The sequence below is a fragment of the Terrapene carolina genome, unplaced genomic scaffold (assembly GCF_002925995.2).
Source record: "Terrapene carolina triunguis isolate 2854851 unplaced genomic scaffold, T_m_triunguis-2.0 Scaffold120, whole genome shotgun sequence".
Taxonomy (NCBI): Eukaryota; Metazoa; Chordata; order Testudines; family Emydidae; genus Terrapene; species Terrapene triunguis.
The window spans coordinates 1,653,697-1,674,030 of record NW_020664471.1 but is presented as its reverse complement, the minus strand read 5'-3'; the positions used below and the strand labels follow the sequence as shown (position 1 = coordinate 1,674,030).

Here is a 20,334-nt window from a genome sequence, read left to right as displayed (position 1 = left end):
AAGTCGACATACCTTAGTTCGAATTTACCGCGGTTCAGACGCGGTCCACACACGGCAGGCAGGCTCCCCCGTCGACTCCGCGGTACTCCTCTCGCTGACGTGGAGTACCGCAGTCGACGGCGAGCACTTCCTGGTTCGAATTATCGCGTCCACACCAGACGCGATAAATCGAACCCGGAAGTTCGATTGCCAGCCGTCGAACTACCGCGGTAGTGTAGACAAGCCCTAAGGTAGAATGAAACATCCTGTAGTGGAGAGAGGAAGGTACACAACATCACAACATAAGGCTTGTCTTCACTACTGGGGTAAATCGACCTAAATTACTCTACTCTAGCTACATGAATAATGTAGCTAGAGTTGTCGTAGCCTACGTCAACTTACCGCAGTGTCTTCACTGCGCTGCATTGATGGGAGACACTCTCCCATCGACTTACCTTACTCTTCTTGGAGAGCTGGAGTACCGGGGTCGACTGGAGAGCACGCTGCCGTCGATTTAACGGATCTTCACTAGACCCGCTAAATCGAGCGTCGATCTCCCCAGTAGTGAAGACAAGCCCATAGAAATTTAAGGGAGAAATGTATACTAGAGTTAGAGGAGAGGGGAGGAAGAGAAGGAACAAATACAGTATGCAGATGACAATATGGGATGGCAGAAAACTGAAAGAGAACAGTGATAGTCCTATAAATAATGAAGTAGGCAAGCAGATTTCAGAGAGGTTCAGGGTTTTTTTGTTTGTTTGTTCCCCCACCCCCAGAACCTGTGGAGCAATTCAGGAATTAATTTAATAATCTGTAACTAAGATCATAGAGAAGTGTAAGTATATATTAAACACAAAGTTAAAAGAACAGTCATTAGGTTGCAGAGTCAAGCACTCAAAAGTTAGGAGGTGCTGCCAGAAAGAAACCTTAATTTTTGCACTTCCTTGACTGCTTGGCTGTGCAACTTTAACACCAGGTTCTTTTAACTTAGTTTTTTGCATATAATTATAGTTGGCTGATGGCACGGCTGATGCTTTCATAGACTTTCAGGCCAGAAGGGACCATCATGATTATCCAGTCACCTCCTGTATATCGCAGGCCACAGAACCTCACCCACCCACCCCTGTAATAGACCCATAACCACTGGCTGAGTTATTGAAGTCTTTAAATCATGATTTGAGGGACGTCACGTTACAGAGAATCCACCATTTACACTAGTTTAAAGCTGCAAGTGACCCCTGGCCCATGCTGAGGAAAGCAAAAACAAAAACCCGGGTCTTTGCTTTAGGCTTTTGGATAATTTTCATTCAAAATGATTCAGCTGTTCTAGAGAATGAGGCTAGGGAGTAATACATAGTGGGTATTTTTTTTTTTTAACATGGGCAAAGCAAACTTATTTTTAAAAAAATGTTTTAGGCGCAGATTTGTAAAAGTATTTAGGTATTGCTATGCTCAGTGTGATGAGATTTAGACTCCTACATGCCTAACTCCCTTTTGAAAATGAGATTTAGGCTCTTAAATCAGACTAGCAATGCTGAGCTCAGCAACACCTAAATACCTTTTAAAAATGTGGTCCTACGTGCTCCTATGCAGTTAATGTTTTTTTGTTGCCCCGGTGAAATTCCACGCACATTTGGCAAAGTTATAAGCCTTTGAAAAACTGGAAAGTTAAACTGAGTACTTGTGCAGAGGCTCAGAGACTTGCTAGAACCAACAGCCAAAGAGTGTATCCTCAGTGAGCGTGCTTGAGCGCCTCTCTCACCTTCTAGTGCTGATCAGACTGCATGTGCACCAGCCTCACGGAGTGACTGAGCATGCGTCAGCCCAGGACCGTGGGCGCTCAGAGGCACTTTCCCTGTAGTGGCTGCTCCTGGCTGGGGCTGGGCACTGGAAATGAGAACAGAGAAACACTCTCTGTCATCTATGCGCACAGTGACACACGTATACGTGGTGGCACTTGGGCAGCAAGGAGAAAGTAGCACTGGGGAGGAAAAGGAATAGATTGGGGCAAGGAGTCCAAGGAAACTAAGACTGGAGGGTGGGATGGGAAACGTGACTGGACGTTGGAGGGGGAAGACTGGGACGGACTGACTGACGGCTTAGCTAAGCATGAGAACTGGGAGCTGGTGGGGGGGCGGGCACTGAGATCTAACAAGGAACTGGTGTGTGGAGGGAGAATTGGAACTGGCTGGACAAAGAGACTTGGACAAGGAGCCAGGGATTCAGGGGACTAAAATTAGCTAGGATCCTAGAGAAGGAAACTGGGACTGGGAACCAATGTGGGAGGAGAGACAGATCAGTCAAGGATCCCAGAAGGTGCTGGCAATGGGACTGGGATGAGGAGCAGAAACTGGGGCCGGGTAGACAAGGAGAATGGGACTGGGACAAGGAGCCAGGGATGGGTGAAGAGGTCAGGCTTGGGGGGGAATGGGGCAAAAGTCTGTGCCCTCTAGAACATTCTCCCCTCTTTCCCCCCCCCCCCCAAAATGGAACCAGAGTTTCTTGAATTTTAACAATCCTCTGATGTCAGCAAATTTCTGACAGTGGGTCTCATTCCCTTCTAGTGTTTGCTCACATACAGGTACTCCTGGGGGCATTCTGTGCCAAAAAACTAAAAATTCTGCACACAATATTTTAAAATTTTGCAAATCTTATTTGTCAAACTAACACTACATAATCACGCCAGTTTCAATTATTTTTAGGGCTGTTGATTAATCATAGTTAACTCACGCGATTAACTCAAAAAAATTCATCCTGACTAATCGCAGTTTTAATTGCACTGTTAAACAATAGAACACCAATTGAAATTTATTAAATATTTTTGGATGTTTTCTCCATTTTCAAATATATTTATTTCAGTTACAACACAGTTTACAAAGTAGACTGCTGACTTTATATTGTTTATTACAAATATTTACACTGTAACAATGGCAAACAAAAGAAAGTGTTTTTCAATTCACCTCATACAAGTACTGTAGTGCAATCTCTCTATCGTGAAAGTGCAACTTACAAATATAGATTTATTTTTGTGTTACATAACTGCACTAAAAACAAAAAAGTGAGCCTACAAGTCCACTCAGTCCTACTTCTTGTTCAGCCATTCACTAAGACAAACAAGTTTGTTTACATTTACGGGAGATAATGCTGCCTGCTTCTTGTTTACAATGTCACATGAAAGTGAGAACAGGTGTTGGCATGGCACTTTTGTAGCCATCATTGCAAGGTCTTTACATGCCAGATAGGCTAAACATTCGTATGTCCCTTCATGCTTTGGCCACCATTCCAAAGGACATGCTTCCATGCTGATGATGCTCATTTAAAAAAAATAATGCATTAATTAAATTTGTGACTGAACTTCGTGGGGGAGAATTGTATGTCCCCTGCTCTGCTTTACCCACATTCTGCCATATATTTCATGTTATAGCAGTCTCAGCTGATGACCCAGCACAAGTTGTTCATTTTAAGAACACTTTCACTGCAGATTTGACAAAACGCAAAGAAGGTACCAATGTGAGATTTCTAAGACAGCTACATCATTCGAGTCAAAGTTTAAGAATCTGAAGTGCCTTCCAAAATCTGAGAGGGAGGAGGTGTGGAGCATGCTTTTAGAAGTCTTAAAAGAGCAACACTCCAATGCGGAAACTACAGAACCTGAACCAGCAAAAAAGATGATCAACTTTCTGCTGGTGGCCTTTGACTCAGTTGATGAAAATGAACGTGCGTCGGTCCACACTGCTTTGGATTATTATCGAGCAGAACCCATCATCAGCATGGACACATTCCTCTGGAATGGTTGCTGAAGCATGAAGGGACATATGAATCTTTAGTGCATCTGGCATGTAAATATCTTGCGACTCCGGCTACAACAGTGTTATGCAAACTCTTGTTCTCGGTTTCAGGTGATACTGTAAACAAGAAGTGGATAGCATTATCTCCTGCAAATTTAGACAAACTTTTGTCTGAATGATTGGCTGAACAAGAAGTAGGACTGAGTGGACTTCGCTTTATTTTTGAGTGCAGTTATTTTTGTACATAATTCTACATATTTAAGTTCTGCTTTCGTGATAAAGAGATTGCATTACTGTACTTGTGTTAGGTGAATTTAAATACTATTTCTTTTGTATTTTACAGTGCAAACATTTGTAATCAAAAATAAATATAAAGTGAGCACTGTACACTTTGTATTCTGTGTTGTAAGTGAAATCAATATATTTGAAAATGTAGAAAACATCCAAAACTATTTAAACAAATGGCATCCTATTGTTTAACAGTGCAATTAATCTTGTGATTAATTGCGATTAATTTTCTTAATTGCACAATGAATCGCAATTAATGTTTTTAATAGCTTGACAGCCCTAATTATTTTGGTAATTTATTTCAAAATACCTGTCAGCAAGTATGTCTGTAACAATACAGACACGCACATAAGTTCCCCCAGGAGTAGAGAGTTAAAGAAACCCCTATAACAACCCAGTTCCTGTTTCTCTGCTCTCTCTCTCTCTCTCTCTACCCCCCCGCTTAGCTGGGGTGGCCAGACACCCACAACCCCTCCTCCCCAAAGCCCAGCCGTGGCCCCCGCAGCTCAGACACCCATCCCCCTCCTCCTCCAAGCCCAGGGATCCAGAGGGAGAAACTGCGTGATGCTCAGTCCTAGGTTTGCATGGAGTTTCCTGCATGCCACCCTCTCCTTGCCTCAGGGCATGCTGGGAACTGCAGCTGCCGGGAACCCTCTCTCCCCCTCCCCCCAGCAGTGTCTTCTATGTGTGAGCTGGGCTCTGCTGGTCCAGCAGCCCCTAGTGGCGGCCAGCAGCACTGCAGCCCATGTCTGTGGGGGAAAGGAAATTCTGCGCACGCAATGTTAATTTCTGCAAAATTCTGCATGTGCAGTGGCGCAGAATTCCCCCAGGAGGAATACAGGATGACAACCTATCACTATGGTCAGTTACTCAGTTAGCTTAGATGGCAGAGGTCTCTGTGATGGATCAGAAGGTTCCACCCTTGCTGATGAACCATGGGGTATCATTTTGGTAGAATTTTTATATTTTCAGTTTCTTTAAAACCTAGGAAATTGCAAACTATGTAAAAGAACATTATTAAAGTTGCAAAAGCTAAGCACTCACAAGTTAGGAAATGCCAGAATTAGGATTGCCCATGCAATCTAATTCAGCGCTCTTGTGCATATGCATTGATAGACTTCAGTTACATGATCATACTGTTTTTTCCACAGGAACTCTGTCTCATTCCATCAGTGTGCCAGATGGACCTGCTTTGGAGATGAATCAGAGTTGTGTAGTAAAGAAGGCTGTTGTCTGTAGGATCCCTGCCTCATTTGTTGTAGGAACTGAAAAGTATAGTGCATGAGTTGGGGGGGTTGCTGGAATAGAAAGGATAGTTTCATTATTAAGACCGTTGAATCCTGCCCTGGAGAATTGGATTCTATCACTGCCTCTGCCACACAGATCCTATGTGATGCTGAGCAAATCACTTAAACCAAACTTTTCAGAGATGCTCCCTCATCATGTGTTCCTCATTTTCTGACTTCAGGCCCTGGACCCTGATTTGCAGATGTGCATTGACTGCATTATGAAGTCAATGGGAGCTGTATTAGAATATTTCAAGTGCTATAAAATGCAAAATACAGCAAAAAATCAGGTCCTAAGAATCTCAAATTGGCACCTGAAATTAATGGATTTTTTTTTTTTTTTTTACTTTATGCCCAATCTGTAAAATGGGGATAGTACCTCATTTCACAGGAATTTTGTGAAGATAAATTGTTTGTGAAGATCTTGAATAGGATATATATCCAAGACCTTGTATATATGAGTACTTTAGAAAAGCTATAAGAAAATTAATGGTATTTGTAGTAAAATTTGGATAGTATGCTGTAAATAAGGCCTAGAACCACACACTGAACAATGGAGACAAAATCCTGTGGACTGAATGAAGCCGAGGTCCTGTAGGAAAACCAGTGATCATGTTATTAAAGGCTGTGTCATAATGCATACATACAAAGGGTGGAGGGGGGGGAATTAGGGTTGCACAGGCAACCTTAATTCTGGCATTTGGTAGGGCTGTCCAGAAAACAGTTCCATTTCATGAAATAATTAAATGTTTCAAACTTTGTTCCTTCTGTATTAGAATGCATTCAGAGTAATCTGGGATGGAAAACCCTGTTCTCAGAGCAGAGGGCTCGAACCTGGGCCCTAACCACCAGGCTGAAGAGTGTCTCTTTCTGTTTCTCTCATATTTTGAGCAGAGTCCATTCTAGACCGAGAAATCTTCCTGTGAAACATTTCCGTTTCAGCAAGACAGTATTTTTGATTTTTTTTTTTTTTTTTTACCAGCTCTAGTGCTTCACTTTGCAACCTTAAATTTTTTTTAATGTAGAATATATAGAGACTAAGGAGCCTAGATTTATGTAAAGCATATTTTATAACCTGTAACTTTTTTTTTAAAGCATTGGAGGTTAGGAAACTCCATCCTTTTTCATAGTATGTATGCTAACCTTTCTCTAACCCAATTGAAAATACAGTTTTTGTAATGGAACCATACTCTGTAGAGTTTGAAAGAAATGTTAATATGTTAAAGGTTGACGACAGACCTATCCAACAACTGACTTGAGAGCATAACTCTAACTTAAGGCTTTAATGCCCTTTTTGAGTAGCTGTAGAAATGGCCTCGTTTTCTCTTTTGTGTAAGCTGTTTGTAAAATATGCTTGCATGGTATTCAAAAGCTGTGTACTTTAATCACCAACCTCTTCTAACTTTTTAAGGGCAATAATGAACAACCTGTTCAGACCAGTAAAATAGGGCTGGGTAGAAGAGAGTATCAGAGCTTACAGCATCGCCATCACTCGCAGCGTTCTAAATGTCGTCCACCTAAGGGCATGTATCTGACCCAGGAAGATGTGGTAGCAGTTTCCTGTAGCCCCAATGCAGCCAACACAATTCTTAGACAGCTGGACATGGAGCTGATCTCATTGAAGCGCCAGGTACTTTGGGTCATCTGTCTTGTTTTGTTTGCTGTGAATTCCTAAGACTGTGTGTATTCTCCTAATCCAGTGGTTCTCAACCTATTTACCATTGTGGGCTGTATATGCAGCTCTCTGTGTTATTTGGGCCACATCCACACAATATAGATCTAGATATAGATATAAAAAACACACTATCAGTCAGGCCCTGAGGATGTCACATGGGCCGCAGCTATGTGCTGAATGGGCCACTGGTTGAGAATCATTGTCCTAATCCCTCTATGGGGTTTCTGAAATCATGTATCAGTTGCTTCAACACAAGTGTCTTGTTAAGTTGATTGTTCCTATATTTGTTAATTCTACACTGATAATAGGTTGGAAGTTAGAAAATAGCCTCTTCTGTTTTAATGCTACCCTTGCCCACTATTGAGGATATAATTTTGTGGGACTTACCTCTTTCTAAAAACACATGTACATTTAATTCTTGTCAAGGGGTAATCCTCCCAACAGCTTCTTAATTTCTATGTTGGAGGGAAATAGAATCTTATTGTATTTTAACATCTTATCTGATTTTAAACTGAATAAAATCTAATAGGGGGTGGATGTGATCTGTTTGTTTATCGTATATTATAACTTTTTTTAGTGTGTGTGTAGGATGGGGGAATCCTCAAAACATTGGAAAAATCATGGATCCAGATGTATTTCTGTTTAAAATGCTGGAAGGGTGCAGCTCTTTCTTTGCCTAGACTGAGTGCAACAGAGTTTCTCCATACTCAATGCCTTCCCATGCATTCAAGCCCTTGCATGCTGTCAAACCAGCTATGCAAATCCATTTTCTCATATATGTGTTCATCTGTGCATTGCGTCAGCACATTTTAATTTAATAGTGATGTGCAAGTGTGAGTTAGAAAGTACACCTTTTGTAAACAAAAATAATTCCAAAATGAACTATATCAGGAGATCATAACCTGAAGCCAACAAAACTAGTAAAAAGCAGTCTGCGACAAGAAAGTAACTAGAAATATCTCATCACTTTTTAGAGTTCTGTTGGGGAAGGAGAGAACCTAGCCTTCTGAGAAACAACTTATGTATAGAATTTCTCTCACTCAGTAAAAATGTAAGAGCATCAAATGAAAAGATGTTTGTAGTATCCTTAAATATTTCTTATTCTATATAGACATGTAATTTTGTGAAAGTTAGCTTTTATCTTCCTCCTGGTTTGTCATAATCCTGGTGGACAAATTTTAACCAGCCTTTCAAAGAACACTGTCTTAGTCGTCTCTCTCTCATTCACTCTCCAGGGTAAAATATGATTTGTTTGTGAAGCAGCAGTTAAAAGTAGAGAAGCATTAAACCATAATGTTTACTTCTGTAATTTAAGAGGCATACTTGTGGCAATCCTAGTGGAGATGTTTGTATGAAGTGATCAGATTTCTTTGTGGAGCTGATTAACTTTTTTTTTTTTTTTTTTTTTTTTAAACCAAGGTTCAAAATGCTAAGCAAGTAAACAGTGCACTGAAACAAAAAATGGACGGTGGAATTGAAGAATTCAAACCTCCTGAGGTAAACTAATATAATGTGCTAGAATGTGTGGCACTGCACTTGGATTGGTGGGAAGATACATTAATGTATAGTTTGAGTCGTTTGCTGCTGAACAGTGTTTGTGTTTCAGCAACAGTTTAACTGGAACACTGAAATTCATGCAATGGTAAATATGTTGGTTCTCTGGAGGACCAAAATATGTTTTTCCTCAATCTTTTAAATGGGAGGTAAGTGGGAGTGGATAGAGGGACAACAGAAGCAGTGAGGTTAGCATGATTATACATGAAGTTAGGGAGCTGAATCATGTGCCATTACAAACCAGCTTTTCTGGTGAAACTGTCAGCTAATTAGTTTCTACTTTCACCAACATGTGACAAGCATTGGGGTGGGTTTTTTGTTTTGTTTTTTTCAATTACTGACGCTACTCTTTTAATGGTGAGCATATTACTTGAAAATGCAAAATAATTTAGAAATTATGTTCTAATAATACAATTTAATATTAAACAGTAAACTAACAATGTTTTTACCTTCATGAAGATGATTATTACTCTGTGACAATTGAGTCTTACTGCAAACAGGGAAAACTATCAAAGAAATTCAGGCATTGAAATATATTTTTATAATGACTTTCAGATATTTTACAATGTGTTTGGAATGTGCTTTAATGACCTTAGTGTGTAATTTCTCTAATTTTAATAGCTGAATCAGAAAATCAATGCCCGTTGGACTACAGAAGAGCAGCTTCTTGCAGTACAAGGTATGTTACAGAAAAGTAGTAATGACCTATAACTATTAAAAATCTTAAGTGACCTGCAGATTTCTTAAAAATTGGGCCTGTGCCCTTTTTCTGCTTTATGTATAAAGAACACCTAAGAAAATGCTTTGTTTTTCCCTTTTTTTTTTTTTTTTTAAGGTACCTTGGGGAGGAAGTTGCTTATTTTTTTTTTTTTTTTCCCTTTGAAATGTTGAGAATGTAAAGTCTCTGGCTTTGTTGGAAGACCAGTGGAACACACATGGTGGTGGTGGTGGTTGTTGTAAGCCCTTTCTTTAATTGAAGGGGTGTGAGTGGTATATACTCTACATTGAGTAGATTCAGAGTTTAGTCATTGAAGTTAAATGGGTGTTAACTTTTTTTTTTTTTTTTTAAAGCCCACTGGTGTTCTAAGCAGTCTGACTAAAAATCCCATCTCTTAATATATAAATTACACATCACAAGACACTAACTCTTCTTCCTGGTCTTCTAGCCTAAACAGACGTGAAATAAAGTAGGAAACAAGTAGGGGAAAAAATATTTTTCAGGCGGCCTTTATACATTGAAAAAGAAGCAAAAAGGCAGAAGCCCAATTTCTTTCATTTACAGGTCATCTTTAACTAGGCATGAAGAGACAAGATACAGTCTTCCCATCCAACATCCTGCTGTGAAAGTTTGAGGCTGGAGACAGATGCTGTACTAACACATTTTCTTAGTGGCTAGCAGTGCACTTTACCAACAGGATATTGGGTACAGTTAACATGCAATAATCTCTTATCTAAGCATGAAAAATCTCAGATTGTTGTCTTGTTAAAACAGTGCACTGCACAGTCCAGAAAAAGCATTCAGATAGAAATATAAACATAAAAATGAAACTCAGTGTATTAACTTCAAAGTGTGATAAGTTGCATCTCTTGTATTTTCTGATACCATACATCAGCTCAATATTACTTCAGTGAAGTAATCGAGCTAGTTCTCTACATCAGTGGTTCTCAAACTTTTTTTTTCCACGGACCACTTGAAAATTGCTGAGGGTCTCAGCGGACCACTTAATGGTTTTTCCAAATGTTGTTTGTACCATTGACGAACTGTTGTAAAGCGCTTTGGATAAAAGCGCTATATTAAAAAAACCGTTAATAATAATTGTTTTTTGTTCTGCAAATAAAAGCACACAATTCATATTTTAATATCAGTAGTCTTACCTTTCTAATGCGATGAATGTGCCCTCTCTCCCTTGCTGTGGCACCTCCTGGGCTGGGAAGGATGGGGGTCTCCCCCACTGCGGCAGCCATCGAGCTGGGAAGGAGGGGGGTGTCTCTCCCCAGCAGCCGCAGCCCTGGAGCTGGGGAAAGTCGCCTCTCTGGCCCTGCATGTTCCAAATTCCCCCCCGCCCCCCCTTCTCACCCCCCCCCCCCCTCCCCCACCCCCCCCCCTTTCCCCCCCCCCCCCCCCCCCCCAAGGCCACCACCTTACCTTACATTTGCGTCTTCTCCAGGGTCCAGACACCTAATTAGTGGAGCCACGCCTGCACGGCTCCACTAATTAGGTGGGTGGCCTGTCATTTTCTCATGTGCTACCGCCCAGGCCTGCGCACCTTAGAGGGAACTATCCATGGACCACCTTAATGGAAGTGGTCCGCAGACCACAATTTGAGAACCTCTGCTCCACGTTGTTTACCTGCTTTAAAATAATGCTTAGACTAATTAGTATAACTTGCCCCATGTTTTGTTAGAATATCATAATGTATAAGTTACTGAACATTCAGTATTTGATAACTTTTAGTATTCTGACTCTGCTTCGAAAGTTAGGATTCTTTCAAAGGTTGAATGGTCTTTATTTCTTTTATACGCAACCAGTAAACTCTTATAGTGCTTTTTAGTACAGAATTGGTTATTTTGAATAAGTCCTCATATCTTTTGGTGAACATAGTTTTGAAATGGCTGAGGAAAAAACACAGCTTTGTTCATGCTCAGTCATTTTTCATACTATTTGGTCTGCAAAAACTTAAATCAAATGACTGTTTTCAAGTACAGAACCGATTACATTTGATGGCGCATGGTGGGGGAATGACACTAACTTTCTGAAATCAAATTGCTGCAAGTACATAAACTACTAGACCTATTCCATGCTTAGGAAATATGACCCAAATAAGATCACTGCAAACTATCTTTCTGAATGTTTTACTCTGTATATTGCACTGGTCCTCAAACTGGGGCATGCTCCCTTAAGGGGCATGGAGGAACGTTTGGGGTGGTGATGGGGCACATGGCAGGGCCCAGGCTAGCTCTCTTGTGGGACGGGGAGGGAGTGCCACCCAGCCCTGCCCCAGCTGCAGGCCCCCTCACCCCTATTCCCTCTCTGTCCCCATCCCCAGTTCTGCCCCCAGCTCTGCTGTCAGCCCAAGCTCCTCTGCTGAGCTAACTGTACAGTAACGGAGTGGGGATGTGGACAGATTCCATTACTGGTCGGGGGGGGAGGGGCACGATGGGAAAAGATAAGGCACCACTGGCATATTGGCTCTGGGACTACTGGGGGAATTCTGTGCAAGAGCAGAATTCATGTCCCCTGCAGATTTTACTCTTTCCCTGCAGAATAGTTGATTCATGCACCCCTCCCAGGCAGTGGTCCTGAACAGGCTGTCTGGTTTGGGCATTGGGAGCAGCCAGGGAAGATGTAAATCACCACCTCAGGGGGTGGGACTGGGCATGCGTATAAGACTCTGTCCCTCTCACTCGCTGTTGTGATGTGCCTGGAGCCAGAGAGGGGTAGGCCTGGAGACACCTGGCCAGTAGCTTCTACCATGTGCCAGACTCCTATCTCATAGAGCTGGAAGGGACCTTGAAAGGTCATCGAGTCCTGTCCCCTGCCTTCACTAGCAGAACCAAGTACTATCCCTGACAGGTGGGTTTTTGTTTTTGTTTTGCCCCAGATCCCTAAATGGCCCCCTCAAGGATTGAGCTCACAACCCTGGGTTTAGCAGGCCAATGCTCAAACCACTGAGCTATCCCCCCAGCTGCTAGCCCTGTGGGGGGACAAGACTTATTCTTCCCCTGCACCGGCTGCTCCTGGGGCCAGGTCCAACCCCCAGCCCCAGGAACCTCCCCCAACTGCAGGAAGCTCCGCACATGCACCCCACCCCCTGCTTCTTGCTCCCCAGCTGCGGGGGAAGAGGTCACTGTACAGCGAGCTGCTCCCCCATCTGCCCAACCCCTGTGCATCTAGACCCTCCACCCACCCTGCCAAGCCCCATCCCACTGAGCTGCACCCGCACTCCCAGCCCCCCTGCACCCAGATCCCTGTGCTGAGCCCCAGCCACCTTCACCTGGATCCCCCCTGCTGAGTCCTATTCCCCCTGCATCTTGACCTTCCAACGAGCCCCTTTGCATCCAGATCCCCTCTCCCTTCCCCCCCCCCCCCCCACACACACACCTGGACCTGGGCCTCCCACCAAGCTGCCCACACCCAAATTGTCCCACACAGAACTCGCTCACCCCACACCTGGATCCCCCCACACTAAGCCCCTCCACACTTGGATCCTGCTGGGATGAGCCTGCTTGCCCCACACCTGGATCAGGTGGCAGGGCTGGCCTTGCATGTGATACTCTGTCCCTCTTGCTTGCTATTGGCATGAAGGGGTAAGGTCCCAGGGTGTTTCTGGGTCAGGCCTTGCCCTTGCGCTGTGTCAGGGTCGGGTGCAGCCTCACTGCCGACTCTGTCCCAAAGGGGGCAGGGGGCTGCAGAGTGATCCCCCACCTCTGTGCAGTCAATGGCCTATGCTCCCCGCTGCCCTGCTGGAGCCTCCACTCCCATTGCCCTTCTAGTCTATTGTCTGCAACAATTTCAGTTCCAGTCCAGTGACTGTACAGTGATATGCTGAGTACTACTTAACCATGCCATTCACTAAGGCCCCAATCTGGCAAAGCATTAGTTTTAATGGGGATACTCAGGTGCTGAACTCTAGGCACACATTTAAGTGCTGTGCCAGATCATGGCTTAACTTCACTCCTAAGGATGTGCTGCCTTTTAGGGCATGTCCACACAGCAAAGAAAAGCGCACAGCTGGCCCATGCCAGCCAACTCAGGCTCGCGGGGCTTGGGCCGCAGGGCTGTTTCATTGCTGTGTAGACTTCTGGACTGGGGCTAGAGCTTCTACTTTTTGAGCTTCATTTTATAAGACTAGGCAAGTTATCAAGCTTAATCAGTCTCCTGGGCGGAAAGGAGGAAAGCTTTAGGAAATAACTTAAGGTAGTGTTTGAAACTTGATTATGTAATGAGTAGTCTGTGCATCAGTTTGCCGTTATATGACCTAGAAAACTGATAGTCCCTTTCACGATAAATGTGTGCTTTGTCAGTATGTTAGGTTTTCTGTCTCCCAATGAAGATTTAAGAGTGCTGTACTGAAGTTTTGTATAAATCAGTCTCAGTAACACTATTGGATACTTACTAGTATGCTAAAGGGAATCTGAAAGGAACCTGAACCTCAGTGGTCAAATGAGAGAAATGCATTTCATTTTATTATCCTTTTGTTCACTTAATGAATTTTGCAAATTGGTAAATAAGTCACAATGAGTCTTCTAATCAGCCGTGTGAGTTAGGGCTAATCTGTACTAGAAGCACTACATCTGCACAGCTGCAGCATGTCTGATGAAGATGCTCTATGCCGACGGGGGAGAGTTCTCCCATTGGCATAGTAAATCCACCTCCGCAAGAGGCAGTAGCTATGTTGGCGGGAGAATCTCTCCCACAGACATAGCTCTGTCCACACTGGCATTTAAATATGTGTAACTTATGTTGCTCAGGAGGGTGGCGTATTCACACCCCTGAGCGATGTAAGTTATGCTGAAGTAAGTGATAGTGTGGACCTGGCCTTAGTGAAGCTCTCCTATTATGCCATGTCTATTATGACAGGCAAAAGACTGAGTACTGGAGAGAGCATACTTTGAAAAGATGTCGCTATATCACTCGTCTTTCTCTCTCATCTCCTGCCATTGTCAGTGCACAGAGCAAATGGTTGTCTCTGTCTTGCCCAGACTTACCCTCTTTAGAAACACTACTGCTCCGTCTTGCACACTGTGACTCCCTGCAGCCAGATTGTGGGGTTTTTTTTTTTTTTTTTTTTTTCCCCCTGTAGATCTCTATGTGGGGGAGCAGGAGCTTACTAGTACATATGTGCAGAACCAGCCATAATTTTATTTGGCCCTTAATGGCTAAAATGGAAGCTTCAACTGTAGTTAAACTACTTATTGGCACTGAATTTTCTCTTGTACATTCACTGCAGCGAACAAGACACTGCATATTAGAAGCACTTATTCAAAGAGAAAAGTAGAAAGAGCAAAGTTATATCATTTTTTATCAAGTTACTAAGAGCATACAAGATTTTCTAATTTGAAATAAATAACTCTCCTTCTGTATCCTTTACTTCACCTTTCTGAAATGAGACATTACATCTGGCATATAATTTTGCTATTGGGGGAGAAAATGCATGTCCTTTACCCATTCAGAATCCATTATAGTACTTAAAGTCATCAGCAATTTTCCACATTACATAAGTCAAATCTTATTTTGCTCATGATATGAAAGGTTACCTAGCAGAAAGCAAAAATCATATGACTGTCTCCAGTTTATGGATTACTGTAGAGTAATTTTTATCCCAGGCTATAAAATACAAGCAGGTCCTGTCTCTGGAGTCTGAAAGGTACGAAACTCTTGGACTCTTTGGGTATCAAAAATATCATTTTTAGGACAGTAGCTAAAAGCAAAGCTCCAGAGTGCAGGAGAACATGAGGATTTTCCCCTTGAGAACAGGAAAGCGGAGAAACTTCAGGGTTACCATTAATATATTAAAAGGGGAGAGACTCTCATATCTTTGTTTTTAAGAAAATGGAAACTGAATTGAGGGAGAACTGGTAAACTTCAATATGCCACTTTGAGACAACCTGATTCAGGTATTTAAAATACATGTATTTTGTTTATTTGATCGACCATTCCTTGATAACTGACATATCAAGATTTCAGATGGAATTTTTGAGTGCTAGTATATTGTATTGGGAGAGAGAAGCATACAGAGCCAGCCTTAATGTGTTTGAGTGGGCAAGTAAAAATTTTCCACAAAATCAGGTATAACTAACTTTTTTGATGCCAAAGGCAGTCTTAGGATTTTGGGGAGGATCAGAAATAAGTTGAGGCACTCCCAAATCAAACTGATTGATATAAAAATAAATGAAAGGGAGAGGAGTTGAACTATTCATAGACTCCCACTGCAAGAGAATTGGGTCTCAGGTTCTTTTGCTGAGAGCTATTTTGCCATCACTTTTTTTTTTTTTTTTTTTTTTTTTTAAGGGCAGTAGTTCCAAATAAGCCCAGTGAATATCTGCCAATTTGTCCTATATTCAGAGGGCTGTTCCCCCATTTCATAAATAGCTAAATGACAGGCTGTTAGCCTGTTCCCCTTAGGGCACGAAGGAAGTGTCAGAGCCAGGATTAGAATTCTAGTGTCCTGGCTCTGCCTTGTGCTGAGTCAGTAGACTCATGCTATTGAATTCTGCTGCTCCTTTCAGTCAGATGTCACATGGGTTCTTGGGAAAAGAGCTAGCTTAGCATGCAGCTAGCTGGGGGAAGCCTACAAAGATGACTTGTAACCATCAGTTGAAGCTCACAGAGTAATGTTCTCTCCCCCTCCAAAAATATCAAATGATCTATTTCACACATCAGAGACCAGCCCTGCATGGCTGTAGGGAGGGCCCTATCAATTACCAGGATCCTTAGAAAAATCAGTGACAAACCCTAACCCTAGTGAAAAATTTCCTTGCAAAGATAGCCTTGAAAGAAAAAGAGTCAGTGTGTCTTCTGGGAATTTTTTTTTGGTTTGTTTTTTATTTATTTATTCTAAATGGAAGCTGTAGTCTACCTTCTAATGGAGAGGTCCTTAAAATTAAAGCGAGCCCTTAGCTGTAGGCCCCAAAGGCCATATTTGTATACATACTTCACAAATAGCTGTGCCTGACTGATCCTTCACAGGTGTATTATTTACTTTGCCTTTCAGGTGTACGCAAATATGGTAAAGATTTTCAAGCTATTGCAGATGTAATTGGCAACAAGACAGTTGGCCAAGTGAAGAACTTCTTTGTAAACTACAGGCGTCGGTTTAACTTAGAGGAGGTGTTGCAGGAATGGGAAGCTGAACAAGGAACCCTGGCTTCTAATGGTGATGCTTCTACTTTAGGGGAGGACACAAAAAATACTTCTAATGTGCCATCAGGAAAGAGCACTGATGAAGAAGATGAGGTGTGTTTTGTGTATCACGTATTAGTAAGCATGAGTTGAGGAATAGCACTTAATTCAGTGAAATATAATGTAAGCTTAATCTGATTGTGATACACTAGTGTACTTGAAGGCCTGATCTTGATCTTATAAGCTTCATTGGGAACAGGATTGGGCCTCTAATAGTGAATTTCTTATGACTGTATTTAATGTTTAAAAAAAAAAGTAGATTATTGTTTCATCAATATTCTATTTTTAGTTCCACTATTCAGCAGTTTAGAAATTAAAATGCTCAGTAACTTGTTTTTTCAATGTCAAAAAAAGCTTGTGCTTTCGATATAGTGGACACTGGCAACCCAAACTGCATTTTGTTCTGGACAGGATGGCTCTTTTTACATAACATTTTGTCTTTGTGTAGGGACAAGCCACGCAGATCACTCAGTGTTTAGGCCCTTCGCCTCCAGCACAGGCATCTGCTCCAGCAACCCCTGTAGCAACTTTGAACCAGCCTCCTCCGTTACTTCGTCCAACGCTTCCGGCTGCTCCTGCTCTCCATCGTCAGCCTCCACCACTTCAGCAACAGGCTCGATTTATTCAGCCAAGACCAACCCTAAACCAGCCCCCACCACCACTCATCCGCCCAGCTAATTCTATGCCTCCTCGTCTAAATCCAAGGCCGGTATTATCCACAGTCAGTGGCCAACAGCCACCCTCACTTATTGGAATTCAGACAGAATCACAGTCCACTCTGCACTAAAGAAGTGAAATAGGCCAGAACTATCGTAACTCCTTCGATAAAATTTTATCAATGTCCACTTTTCTCAAATAATGAAGGGGAGAAAAGAGCAAGCCTTCCAAGGTATTGTGAAGCAGTTTTACTCAGAGAAGCAAGCTAATAATCTTAGCAGTGGAACCACATGAACGACCAGCTGTATAAAAGAATCTTCTGTGCAGAAGACTTGTACAGCAAAACAATGCCTACAGTTCACCCTTATCCATATGAATAACGGTCGAAGGAAGCTAATCTCTTAAGCAAATAAATGTTCTGTGCACCAAGATTTTGTTTAACTGATTTTTTACTCTATTTATTTTATTAAAGTTCTTTATATTGAAACATCTTAGTACAGGAATGCAGAGTCTGGCAGATTTAGGAACTGTGACAACTCCTTAACTGACAGTAGAAATTAATGTGGGGGATTATTTTTTTGTTTTCCTATGTTAGGAGTGCAAGAATTAATAGTCTGCAGTTCAGATATACAATAGAAGTATTTCATGCACTTTTAAACTATAGACTTTTTTATAGCTTTCTCAAAACAGACTTTACTTTCTTTAAAAAGATACTTTCTCATTAAATACTCCTTTTGAAAGAGTAATCTGAAGATCTGCTCAGCTATTGTACCAAACGTGTTAAATCTAGCAGTGTGTGTTCTAATCATATAAACCCTCTGATACCAGGCATCTGATTTCCTAGTGCAAAATTGTAGGAAGTGGATGTGCCAGCAACTTCCACGTCCAAGGAAATGATGAAAAATACCAGTAATGACCACTGTTGTAATGTGGCTACTCCACTTATTACACTTACAGTTGAAGTACAGTAGTTTTTAATCCCTTTGTAAATGGTCATATCTAGAGTTACATACTCTATATTATTGCTCTTTACCTAAAGCTTTAACTAAAATACTGGTAATGCCAATTAGCAGGGAATGTGTCCTCAAATGTTGTGATGGTGGGATTATGTGAAACAACCTAATTTCAGAGAAGGCTAAATGGTTATCTGAGCTTTCCCTTCCCCCATCTGGGTTTGGTTTTTTGTTTATTTGTATTAAATCAAATACAAAACAATTAAATAGTAATGCAGGTCTGCATTTGGTGTTTATTGATCCTTCTAAATTTTTTTTGGTTAGGCGTTGGGGGACTTCTCTGGAGAAACTAAATTATCCCAATTATCTGAAATTATAATTTGTGTCTTTAGTGACAAAAAAGTAAAATGTGAAGTTGTAAGTTTGTCAGCTCTCCTAAAAAACCTAGGCCAGAAACTTGGGTAAGGAAGTGTTTAAAGTTACTGTTTGGGAGCCAGTGTGGACTGGGTCAAGCTATGGAAAAGTGTTTGCTTTTAAACACTGTGTCCTGCACCCATATTGACCACCTCACTGTTCTAGAAGCTCTTTTAGCTGGAACAGTGTTTGAATATTTTAAGTATAATTCCATAACTCTCTGTTCTTGGCCTAACACAGACTGGGCCTTAAAAATAAACTGGATCTTCAGTTTGAAATTGGAATTTACAATCCTCAGTCTCCTACAGATTCAGTGGTTCAACTGTCCTGATGTTTTACAGTTTAACAGTTTTGCTGAAATCTTGTATCTGTGCAAAGGGAAGTTCTTGTAGAAGCCTTTTACCTACTACATTTGTAACTTAAATATTAAAATCAGACATGTAGCCTTAATTGTGGTTACAGTGTCAACCCTATATAAAAACACTTTCCAGAAATGGTAAACTTAGGAGACTTTGTTTTTTGAAACATCTGTCTCTGCTAATGTTCTTAGCTCTAAGTTCAAAAGTCCCTTTTTGGGGGGTTTTTTCACACCAAAATTAGATTCCCAGCCACCACATGGACATTAGATAGTGGCTGTTCCAGAAAGAAAAGCAGCATTGTAAAACAAACGATGAAGAGTTCTTCGTGATTGTTGGAACTTTTTGTTTTGGGGGGTCAAAAGGGCCCCTCAAACAACTACATGAAGTCTGGCTGACCGACAGACTTTTAGGCTGACAAGAACCCTGTCTTGTGCATTTTGACATAACTGTTTAAATAAATATCTAATTTTAATTGTTACTTAAGTAGAATGCATCTTTCAGTATTTTTTTAAGTATTGATATCAAGTCTCCCTGGTGTGTGTACTGTACCTTTGCTAATTTTTGTCTTGTCTATTGTCAATAGAATTTCAGTATGCAAAATGTTGGGTGTTGCAGTACAGTTGGACACCACTGACTGCTATCAACTGTTCAGTACATTGTAATTCAATTTAATCCTGTTTAAATATTCTGTAACTGGGCAAAGGTGCTGTATTTGGGGGGCAAGGGTGTAGTGTACTTTAGTTTACGTACACTGTGGCACACAGTAGGGAAACTAGCAGTTGTAGTACTAAACAAATATGTACATAGCAAAATGTCCTTTTTATTGTGTGCTTTGCAGAATATGTGCATACAGTTTGCACGTCTCGTTTTGGGGGTGGGGGTTTGTTTTTTAAACAGTGTTTTTGCCTGGAAGAGTGATATGCTTGCTGCTTAATCAAAGGATTAAAGTTTTAAAGGAATCTGTGTCTTCTATTTTTATGTACCTTGTAATGGTCTGAAATTTTAGGGCCCTTATACTGTGATTATCTTCTAAATTCACTTATATTTTTTTAATAATTAGAAATAAAATTATACAATGGTGTTAATTTCACTGGAAATTTTGTTTTTGCTATACCACTAATCTCCTGGTTTTGTCTTTTTATAACTAGTTTAGGAAATGAACTCAACTAATTTTCAAGTTGTCTTATTTTTGTCATGTTTAAGAAATATAAAATGATTGCACACTTTTATTAAGTTTGACAGAGAAAGTGTATCCTACATTGTTCGGAAACAATATAACTTTACAGCTCTTCTTTTGTACTGTTTATTTTCAGTTAATAAAGAAATGTAAACAGCAACTATTGAAGATGAATGACAAAATTAAAAGTGCAAGGTATGATCTGGACAAAGTTTCTAGGTTCAAGAAACTGATTCACAGAAATGGACTATAGAGGCACACAAAGTTCCAGTCTTAGTTATTCGGCTTTAAATGACATTGA

At 41.2% G+C, this 20,334-nt stretch overlaps 1 protein-coding gene across 2 annotated transcripts in view; it reads left to right on the top strand.

Moving 5' to 3' along the window:
- The window catches only part of RCOR3 (REST corepressor 3), a 36,096-nt gene extending 15,962 nt beyond the window's left edge, over positions 1–20,134 (top strand). The window contains exons 8-12 of one of the 2 annotated variants that reach the window (XM_026652520.2): positions 6,753–6,971; positions 8,436–8,513; positions 9,192–9,249; positions 16,286–16,527; positions 16,922–20,134. In XM_026652520.2, the coding sequence (XP_026508305.1) occupies positions 6,753–6,971; positions 8,436–8,513; positions 9,192–9,249; positions 16,286–16,527; positions 16,922–17,260 (936 nt within the window). In that variant the 3' untranslated portion in view covers positions 17,261–20,134. Of the gene's footprint in view, positions 1–6,752; positions 6,972–8,435; positions 8,514–9,191; positions 9,250–9,852; positions 10,288–16,285; positions 16,528–16,921 lie in introns of those variants that run through there. The other variant, XM_026652521.2, reaches the window with a different exon arrangement.
- Positions 20,135–20,334: the final 200 nt, after the last annotated feature.